General features: G+C 46.9%; 1 protein-coding gene across 1 annotated transcript in view; it reads left to right on the top strand.

Moving 5' to 3' along the window:
* Positions 1-8,268: 8,268 nt before the first annotated feature.
* CDH26 (cadherin 26) overlaps positions 8,269-11,113 on the top strand; it is a 37,835-nt gene continuing 34,990 nt past the window's right edge. Inside the window, exon 1 of the mRNA XM_048497909.1 lies at positions 8,269-8,350. Within this exon, the coding sequence (XP_048353866.1) occupies positions 8,294-8,350 (57 nt within the window). The 5' untranslated portion in view covers positions 8,269-8,293. The remainder of the gene's footprint in view (positions 8,351-11,113) is intronic.

The following is an 11,113-nucleotide window of genomic DNA, read 5'->3' as shown; positions in this document are numbered from 1 at the left end:
ACTCAAAGGGGCTTACAAACTCCTTTCCCTTCCTCTTTCACAACAAACACCCTGTGAGGTGGGTGGGGTTGAGAGAGCTCCGAGAAGCTGTGACTAGCCCAAGGTCACCCAGCTGGCGTGTGTGGGGGTGCACAGGCTAATCTGAATTCCCCAGATAAGCCTCTACAGCTCAGGAGGCAGAGCTGGGAATCAAACCCCATTCCTCCAGATTAGATACACAAGCTCTTAACCTCCTACGCCACTGCTGCTCCATTCAAATCTGATTCTCAGTCTCCTCTTATTTGTTCTGAAGGGCACCCCTTTGAAAACCCAAGTATAGTGAAAATACAAGAGTGAGCCTGGTCTTCCATGCCCAAAGTAAATTCCATCATGGAGGCAGGACTTTATTAAAACGCATAAAGCATTTACATTATTAAAATGCACAAAGCACAGAGGCATGGCTAGTGGAATCATATCCCATGTTCTGAGGGATTCATAATCAAGGAAATATGGACCACTTTCAGGGCGTTTCCCCACTCACCAGGATCCCCCCTATGCCGCGCACTGCTCTCAGTGCACAGCATCCCTGGCGCGCGCCTGGGCGTCCCCATGACCGCGGGGTCATCAAAAGGCGCCGTTTTCTCCAGCGCCAGGGATGCCATGCGCTGAGGGGGCGCGACCGCAGCAGCATCGGGGCGGCTGCACTGTCGCCGCCCCTGTCGCGGGGAGTGCCGGGGGACCCCATGCTACTTGAGGAGAGTAGCGCGGGGCTTAAGGTAAGTGGGGAAAGGCCCTCAGTTGTAGACAGTGAGCCAGCACTCAAGAATCACTAATCCAAACCAGTAATTGATCAAGTCAGAGCAATATCCGATCGACCTACAATGGCATACCACCACAAAATGGCGCCCGGCCCCTGTTGGTGAACTCCCCCACCCCCACAACTGAATTCCTTACCCCCCACTGGACTCCCCCAGCTCCCCACACTGCCACACCATTGCCCCCACAAACAATATCCCTATCAAACCTTTTCCTCCTCTGAATGGTGCTGGCCCCTGGCCTTAACCCCTCCCTCAGTATGTTGCCAGCCAGCGCCATTCAGAGGAGGAAAAAGTTTGTTGGGGGGTTGTGCAGGTGGCGGGTGACCTTGTAGTGTGTGGGTGAGTGTCTATTGGGACAGAGAGAGTGCTTTCTCCACGGTCTTCAGAGTTTGTTGTTTTGGTTTGTCTTTTAGGTTTGTGTTTGATTGTTACTACATAGATCTTTCTTTGAAATGATTGGGCCCTGTCCCTTGTTCTTTGGGAATATTGCTTTGGAATAAAACTCTCCTTTTGGCTATCAAGTCACAGTGGGCTTCTGGTGACCCCGTAGGTCTTTCAAGGCAGGAAACCTCCACGTCTCACCCCTGGCATTCCTTGGAAGTCTCCCATCCAAATACTAGCCAAGGCTGAGGGTGTGTGACTGACCCAAGGTCACCCGTCAAGTTTCCATGGCGGAGTCGGGATTTGAAACTGGGTTAACCAGATCCTAGTCCGACACCTTAAACCTACACCACACTGGCTATCACAAACCTCTGCATACATGGGCAAAAGACCCGTTGTTTACCTTTCTGGAGATCCTTTAAACCCTCATTCTTTCTCTCTAGTTATTGTTCGGGTAACAAGCAGGTTAAGAGCTTGGAAGCCCTGCCTTCATGTTTGAAAAACAGGCTGACGTGGTGGCCAGAAGAGCCTTCTTTCACGTGCATTTGATCACTCAACTTCCTCATTATCTGGCACACTGATCCATGCTTCTGGACCCTCACTGTTGGATTACTGCAACTGTACATGGGGCTGCCCTTGAAGACAGTCCAGAAAGAATAACTGGTTCAGAATGTGGCAGTCAGGGACTTGGATCACATGTTGCCTACTTTGAAACAGCTAAATTGGAAGCCATTTTGTCTCCAGGCTCAATTCTGGTTATGATTTCTAAAGGCCTTCGTGACTTCTAAAGGCCTTCATGACCTCCATTTGGAACCCAAATAGGTGAAAAGCCGTCTCCTCCCATATGTCACTGTGCACCAACAATTGTGATGGTGCCCCCAGGCCATGTGCACCAAACCCCTATCTGAAGAACATGGTGAAATAGTAACACAATGAACACCCAGACCGCATAGAGATTGCGCTCCTATTCGTTCCCCTCCTAAAGGTGGGGGGAAGCAACAAATAAACACCTGGGGGAAAAATAGAAATGAATGAGAAAATATAGATTGATGAAAATGTCATCTGGGTGGGAATGTGTGTACAAAGGGTGAGAATCGCACAAGGTTTGCCTAGCGTGGAACCACCCTGAGATTCTATGTAAAGCTCATCTTTCACCTCCTCCATTTCGTCAAGAAAGCAGCCCTTGTGCAAGGTCAGATTATCCCGCTATTGATTTTTCTCACTTGGGGAAGAAAGAGAGATTTTATCAATGGCAGTGATGTTGTGCAAGTTAGGACTGGCTCTTCTAACCAGCGCCGGTGGAAATCTGAGCAGACCATGAACTCGTCCTTGAAAAGAACTCAGGCTAAAACACACAAGGAGGGATGGGCAGGCCATAAGTCTTTCAAAAGAAGAAGAGTTTGGATTTATTAACCCACCTTTCTCTCCCGTAAGGAAACTCAAGGTGGCTTCCAAGCTCCTTTCCCTTCCTCTCCCCACAACAGACACCTTGTGAGGTAGGTGGGGCTGAGAGGGTCCTAAGAGAACTGTGACTAGCCCAAGGTCACCCAGCAGGAATGTAGGAGGGCGGGAACACATCTGGTTCACCAGATAAGCCTCCATCACTCAGTTGGAGAAGTGGGGAATCAAACCCAGTTCTCCAGATTAGAATCCACCTGCTATTAACCACTACAACAGACAGGATTCAGAAAAGGCCTATGTCCGTGGTGGCGAACCTTTGGCACTTCAGATGTTATGGACTACAATTCCCATCAGCCCCTGCCAGCATGACCAATTCACCATTCTGGCAGGGGCTAATGGGAATTGTAATCCATAACATCTGGAGTGCCAAAGGTTTGCCACCACTGGCCTATGTCTTCTGCGCTATTCAGACTGACAGATAATTTACATTTCATGCAACAACGCTTCCTTACCCTAGAACTTCTCTTAGCTGCCTTGACCATAATCTTGTGCCAAAATTTAAACAGTTAAAAATCTTACAGAACAGGAAAAATGACTAATATGCAGGGACATTTAGGCATTTAAATTGATTAATTTTTAATGACTGGTTAATATTGATTAACAATGAATCTATTCTATTCTATTCACTTACATTTATTCCCCGCCCTTTACCGCAGTCAACATTATTCCCAGTGCGCAAACCAGGGGGTACTTGGGAAGCTCTAAATAAAAAGAATTCAGTTAAAGATGGGGAGCCCACCCAAGCGAACCCACACAAGGAGTAGGGGAAGCAAAACATTTTCCCCTTCAAGCAGACCTTGAAAAACAGAAACAATCCCAGCATAATCTTTATTGGCACCTCCAGTTAAAAATGATCTAGCAGCTGTTCTCACTGCCAGCGTTATGCATCCTGTGCTCTCTCCATGTAGGTGGACACATTGATAAATAAACTTGAAAGGCCATTAGTCCATCTAAGTTAGTGCTGTCAACTCAGGTTGGCAGTAACTCTTCAAGGTCTCCACATCGTTTACTATTTGGTCCTTTTAACCGGAGATGGCGGAGAATAAACCTGGGACCCTCTGCATTCCAAGCAGTTGCTCTTCCACTGATCCTTAGCCCCTCCCCACAAAACCTTCAACTATTGAAACTGCTAGGTGGCCATTGTCTCTTTGGCCATTTACTTGTGGTCTCCTTCAGTGGTGGGATCCAAAAATTTTAGTAACAGGTTCCCATGGTGGTGGGATTCAAACAGTGGAGTAGCGCCAATGGGGCTGGGCGGGGCACCAACGGGGCATTTCGGGGGTGGGGCATTAATAATTTCTCTGTTACTGTAAAAAACTCTTACTGTTAAAAAAAGTTCCTAATTTCCAGCTGGTATCTTTCTGTCCATAATTTAAACTCATTCTAGCAAGTCCTATCGTCTACTGCCAACAGAAACAACTACTTCTCCTCTAATTGACTGCCTGTCAAATACTTAATACTTTCAAATACTTAATTTTGTTTCTAGAAATCAAAAGAAGGATACTTTTCTTAAACAAGGAACTTTACCATATTTTTAAAACATGTTTTTAAAACAGCCCAACAGGGAGAATTATCCCGTTTTCTACCTTCGCTAACCAGCCACATAGGAAACAACGGGACTTTATGATTTTTGGACCTAATGAAATTTCTAACAGAAAAGCAGACCCAATTAGTAACCCCCTCTCGGCACACACAAATAATTAGTAACCCACACTAGGGAACTGGTGAGAACCTGCTGAATCCCACCTCTGGTCTCCTTCATGTTCAACATACATTCTCTTTGGGTTGGATTATCAGCTATGCACATATTTCCCATCTTCAGAAGTCACCATGCTCTCAGGTCTGCTTTCCGTACCGTTTCTGAATCCTGTTGAAGTGCAATCTTTTGTCTCTCTTTGCAGGGAAAGCAAAGATCAGTGTGCACTCAGCTTTCGTAGAATCGTAGAGTTGCAAGGGACCACAAGGGCCATCCAGCCCAGTTCCCTGCCATGCAGAAACACACAGTCAAAGCACTCCTGGCAGAATAGTCTTCCAGCCTGTTTGAAAACTTCCAGTGGAAAAAGACTCCACCTTCTGTAGCACCGTATCCCACTGTTGAACAGCCCTTCCTGTCAGGAAGTTCTTCCTAATGTTTAGAGCATGTGTGGTGTGAAGGTTAAATGTGATGGACTCTAATCTAGAGAACCAAGTTTGATGCCCCACTTGTAGGACTCCATGACTGTATCTTGGGGGGGGGGGCAAGGGAAGTCTCACAACCCAGACCCCACTCACCTAGGTCATTTGGGGGGCATTTGGCTACCTACCCCCCATCCCTCCCCCCACCCTCAGGGCAGGAAGAGCAAGCAGCAGGAGTTGGTGAGGGAGTATGGATTGAGCGAGAAATGTGGGAAATAAGAGCAGAAAGGGGAGGAGGCCAAGAAGTACTCGAAGTAAAGCATAATTAGCCAATCGAACTACTGTTAAGGGCACAGGGTTTGTTTCTCTCCCCCTCCCCCCACACACACCCTTTTTTTAGGAATAGTGAAAATGGTCAGTCCTTTGTTCAGATCAAAGCAGGCTTTGCTTCTCTGATTGCCAGTCTCTCAACTGGTCCTGGCTTCATGCGTAGGAGTGGGGAGAAATCCAGTTCACCAGATGAGGTCCACCACTCAGGTGGAAGAGTGGGGAATCAAACCCAGTTTTCCAGATTAGTGTCCACCTGTTCTTAACCCCACCACCCTGGCTTTGGTCCTGAGTCCCTCCCTCTGGTACAACAATTTCCTTTTGTATAAGATGCTTGTCTCATGCTCTGAGGGCCCTTTCTCCTACACACTAACTTGGGAGGAAAGTTTCGGAACACAATGGGATCTCCTGCTTAATGAACAATCTATCACATTGTGTATTTGGAGTAGCAGCAGAAATTTAGGAATACTGGGCTTGCCAGTTCACCTGTATTGGTGTTTGTCTCTAATCTTAGTTCCATTTATGTTCCTATTATTTTATATGCTGATGATGCGATCCTACAGTCATCTTCTGTGCAACAAATGAATTGAATTACATGAAACCTAAAGTTCTCTCTTTTTTTGAGATCTTGGAAACCATATAGGTGGGAAATTAACGGCAATATGACAGAGCAGGTAAAATATCTCAAATACTTTGGAATTTATTTCCCATATAAATCTGGACAATTTATCGGGAGTTCGCACAAAACGTAGCAGGAACCAGTTCTTTAGCTATCACCTGCAGGAACCAGTTCTTCAGCTATCTTTAGCTACCACCGCCATCTAATCCAAATTTCTTCGTAAAATTATGGGCATGCCTCATTGTGTTCCATATGCAGCTCTTTGCCTGGAAAATGGACACGGATTTTCTTTAAAGAGGGTGTGGTTTATTACTATTATTGGCTATGCATACATTGGGTGCTGTGTGGTTTCCGGGCTGTATGGCCGTGTTCTAGCAGCATTCTCTCCTGACGTTTCGCCTGCATCTGTGGCTGGCATCTTCAGAGGATCTGATAGTAGGAATGGAAAGCAAGTGGAGTATATATACTGTGAGGTCAAAAGGTGAGGCCCTCTGTCAGATCCTTTGAAGATGCCAGCCACAGATGCAGGCGAAACATCAGGAGAGAATGCTGCTAGAACACGGCCATACAGCCGGGAAACCACACAGCACCCCAGTGATTCCGGCCGTGAAAGCCTTCAACAATACATTATGCATACATTTTAAGCCTGATCCCTCCTCTCTCTTATGTAACATGCCCTTAGAAATCCAATCTTCTAATCGATTAACTTATTTTGAGAAAAACATCAAAATTGTTGGCCTTTCTCTGGACTCATTATTCATGCTGTTGGCATCAGAAGCACTCCAAATGATAAAATGAACATTCTCAGAGATAGAATTTCAAAATCTTAGTAGTACCACTAATAGGTCTTACTCTCCTTTGCGCTTGGGGATTCCACATGCAACTTATTTTTATTACATACATAAACCACAGCAATGGAGAGCCTTCTCTCTGGCTAGATTTAATGTTATCCCATCTGTCATTTTACAAGGAAGATTTCTGAAAATGTGATACTTAGTCAGGCTTTCCCCTGTGGGGAAAACTGCATCGAAACTATTTTACATTGTTCCTTTCACACAGATATGTGTGTTAAATATGTAAGTCCTATTTTGACAAACAAGCTAAACACTTCTGACACTCTCCTAGCTCTTCTTTACTGAATAAGTGTAGGCTGGCATAACTGAGAATGCGGCAAAAATGCTGAGTTGCGGCATCAAAGTATGTCATAAGAAACCTAATAGGAATATTCATATCTCCCTGTTATTAGAGTCTACTTCCTTTTCTACTATTAGCGTCCCCTTTTAAAAATTTGCTACGATATAGAAGAAGAAGAAGAAGAAGAAGAAGAAGAAGAAGAAGAAGAAGAAGAAGAAGAAGAAGAAGAAGAAGAAGAAGAAGAAGAAGACGAAGAAGACGAAGAAGAAGAAGAAGAGGAGGAGGAGGAGGAGGCGGAGGAGGCGGAGGAGGAGGAGTTTGGATTTATATCCCCCCTTTCTCTCCTGCAGGAGACTCAAAGGGGCTTACAATCTCCTTGCCCTTCCTCCCTCACAACAAACACCCTGTGAGGTGGGTGGGGCTGAGAGAGCTCCGAGAAGCTGTGACTAGCCCAAGGTCACCCAGCTGGCGTGTGTGGGAGTGTACGGACTAATCTGAATTCCCCAGATAAGCCTCCACAGCTCAGGCGGCAGAGTTGGGAATCAAGGTTCCTCCAAATTAGATACACGAGCTCTTAACCTCCTACGCCACTGCTGCTCCTCCTTTATTCTATGTCTTTATTCTATGTCTTTATTCAATGCCAATGAAGGTTTGTGTGTGTCCATGGTTTCAGCCCATGAAGCTGCTATGAAAAGTGGCAACCCCAGATGGCATTACAGGCTTCCCTTCCCTTTTTTAATTGAATTGTTGGGAGGGCGCCTAACTGAGAAGCCTCCACTCTTTAAATCTAAATGCGTGCCTCTGCCAGGTAGATGTCAATGGCTTAGCGTTGGGAGAAGGGAAAGGCCCTCTGTACGTGATCAGAGGAGCTCTTATTAGAACAGTTGTTCTTGAGGAGGGCTGGGCAGTTCCTGAGGTTTTGCGCTGCTGACCCACCCACCCCCCAATCCCGAAATCCAGTCCCCCCCCCACATTCTCCAATTCTTTCCCAGCCCTTTCCAAAACGCCCCACTCCCCAGCAAGCAGGAATCCAACCCCTGCTGAAGAAAAGGTCCTTTCCAATGCAGATCCCTCCTGCGCAGGGATCAGAAACAAACCCTCGAGGGGAAGGGAGCTCCCTCGATCGAGGGGCTAGAGCGGTGGCTGGGGAGGGGGCGACACTTGGGGACAGCCAGCCCCCGAGCAGGGCCGGGCTCCCTGATTCGGGGCCCCGGGTCAGGATCTAGGCGGATCCCTCCCAGACTCAACTGCCCGCGGGGTCTCTCCCCCAGCTACAGCCGGAGCCTTGCGTGCCCCACCGGGCAAGAGGGAGGGCTCGCTCGGCTCCCAGGCGGGGCCTCCTCCCCGTGGCCCCGGGGCGCTGCTGGCGGGGCTGAGCTTCGGCGCTCCACCTCCTCCTGCTCCGCGCAGCGCTCGGCCTTAAAGAGCCGCGTTTGGCCAAAGGGGCCGGCCAGGAGCGATGCGCGCGGGGAGGCGGAGCGGCTGGTGCCCGTGGGCGCCCCTGGTGCTTCTGGCGGTAGGGGCGGCCGAGGAGGAGGAGGGAGGAGGAGGAGGAGGAGGAGGAGGAGGAGGGGTCCGGGGTGGGAAGGAGCGGGGGGGGGACGCGGGGCGCTCACCTGTACGGGCCACCACCTGCAGCTTTGCGCTGTCCTCGTTGAAAAGCCCACCTGCCGGAGTCCGAGGAAGGTATTGGTGGCAGGGGGGGTCTGGCTGGGAGCGGCGGGCGCCAGGCTGAAAAGCCCCGGTTTCATGGCTTCATTTCACTGATAGCGCCCGCCCCCCCCCCCCTTTCTCACAGGGACTCCAGGCAAGATCAAACCCCGTGAGCCCCGCACAGCCCACAAAATGGGCCATTCGGGCACCCACCCAGGAGGATCTTAGGCAGAGATGCCAGCCCCCAGGTGGCACGTGGGCAGCCCCCTCGGAATCGCAGCTCCTCCCCAGACTATGGAGATCCGCTCCCCTGGAGACAGTGGGTGCTTTGAAGGGTGGACTCGGTGACCTTGTCCTCTCCAGGCTCCGTCCCCAAAATCTTCAGGGGACCATCCTGCTCCCACCCCCTGGAGACCCTTATTTTAGGAGTCTGGAACCACCAGAAAGAATGGAATCGAAGTGTAGGAATTCACCTGACATAGTAAAAGGTGCGATCCTATGCAGAGTTACGCCAGTCTAAGCCCACTGCTATGAGTGAGCAGAGGGTGGAGTAACTCTCTTCAGGACTACACTGTAAGGAACGCAGAAATTGCATGCTAGGATCCTGTTTGCAGCAAACTGTACGCAGTAGTAAAAACCAATTGGGATGATGAAAATGAACTAGAGAAGTCATGTATTGTTGAAGGCTTTCACTGCCAGATTCAACTGGTTGTTGTGGGTTTTCCGGGCTGTGTGGCCATGGTCTCGTAGATCTTGTTCCTAAACGTTTCACCTGCACAGACTTCTCTCTGTGATACACCTCTGACGATGCCAGCCACAGATGCAGGCGAAATGTTAGGAACAAGATCTACCAGGCCATGGCCATACAGCCCGGAAAAACCACAACAACTAATAAAGAAGTTATCTTCCTTTGCTTCACCGCTCCTTCCCAGGTTTTACAACGTCATCTATAGCAAGTCCTGTCAGATTCAGTATTTCTCCACCAACACCATTCTAGTTATCTCCCAGCCATTTTCTGATCAGCTACCTCCATGGTAAACTAGGGGACTGGGTTTCATTAACCTTCATTGGGGCTCTGTTATACCAACTTTTTTATTATGGTTCCTTAAGCCAAATGAAGAGATTATTCCGCAGGCAAGACAGAAATAAACCTGTGCTACAGAAGGAGTTCTCTGGCCAATTTGTGGCGCTTTTGCCAACTGCTGAATTTCAGTAGTGAAATGTTAAAAGTCGTTGACACACAAAAGGTAGAGAGTAAACAAAGAACAACCTGTGTACAAATAAAATGGAGTTAGAGGGTTTATGTTTTTTTAAAAGGCTTTGAAGACCGGTAAAAAGCTGGGGGCAAGACGACTTTCAAGCGATTTCTTGAAATGAGCTAGGGTGCTTTAAGAAAATGAACATGTGGTATTTGTTGAAAGTCAACACAGAAGTGAAAACTGTAATTGGAGAACTGGGGACGGGGTGGAGAACTTACCTGTCCTTTGAAGATAAATAAAACTTTTAGAGTATTCGAGTATCAGAAGATTATAGTGAAATGTAGGGAAAGGTGACTAATAGTGAAATAGAAATAAAGGGGTTTGAAATACTTCATTGAAAATAATACTGTATGATTGAATGACTTAAATGACAACTTTGAAAACTCTGAGAAAATAACTTGATTTCAGATTTTCAGGTGAGTTGTAATGCATGAAGAAGAAGAGCAGCATTCGGGTCTAGCAGCACCTTAATTGATTTTCAGAAGAATTCCAGAAAAAAAAGTGGGGAGAAAATTTGATGGAAGAAAATTTCTTACAGTGTAAATTTGCTCTTATATGAAGGCTAAACTGATAAATGGCATTCAAATGTGTGTTAGGAAAATGTGTATTAGTCAAATGTGTAGGACCATTAGTAAAATGGCAGTTAGTATTATATCTAGCAAAGTCAAAGACTAATCTGGAAGAATGCAACAAAATGTAGGAACTGTAACTATGCAAAGCCAGGATCAGTTAATTATGTACAGGTGGAGTTTTGTGGCAAAACAAGATTATAATTCTAAGAACAACGTACAATATCCCTAAAGGGTTCTGCTTTTTATAGTACATAAAACTCAAAACTGGTGAGGAAGATGGTTGTTAATGAGAAAGGCAAGAACTCTTTTAAACACCTGAAGATTTGAGTCCAAAGGAAAATTTAATAAGAAAATTACCACAGAGAATTTCTAACTTTGGGTAAGAAGAGGCATGACTCAGACTATAGTCCTGTGAACACTTTGCTAGAAGTAAGCTGTTAGGACTTGCAAGCCTAAGCCAATAAATGAACTCTGAAGTATTTATCAGTAGCGTTTATTTAATAGGCATCGACACACCACACTTGGCAAAGCCAGTTTTGACAAAACTGGCATTCACAGTCCCCTTTATTCCCTATAGAGAGAGTCACCTGGCTTCCTACCCTACAAGATAACGGAGGTAACACAGTCCCCATGGGACAGGAGTATCAAGGGAAGCCTAGTTGTCTACAAAGCGTGTGAAGCCAAAAAGTAAAGATCAAGGAAACAATGCGCAGATGGCAGTGGATACATATAACAGGCTGGTTACATATATCTTTCTAGCAGCAGCAATTCGTTATTTTAAGCAGTTGCATGGTT

The sequence above is a fragment of the Sphaerodactylus townsendi genome, linkage group LG05, assembly GCF_021028975.2.
Source record: "Sphaerodactylus townsendi isolate TG3544 linkage group LG05, MPM_Stown_v2.3, whole genome shotgun sequence".
Lineage (NCBI taxonomy): Eukaryota > Metazoa > Chordata > Lepidosauria > Squamata > Sphaerodactylidae > Sphaerodactylus > Sphaerodactylus townsendi.
The sequence above is the reverse complement of the archived record's forward strand: the minus strand, read 5'-3'. Positions and strand labels throughout refer to the sequence as shown.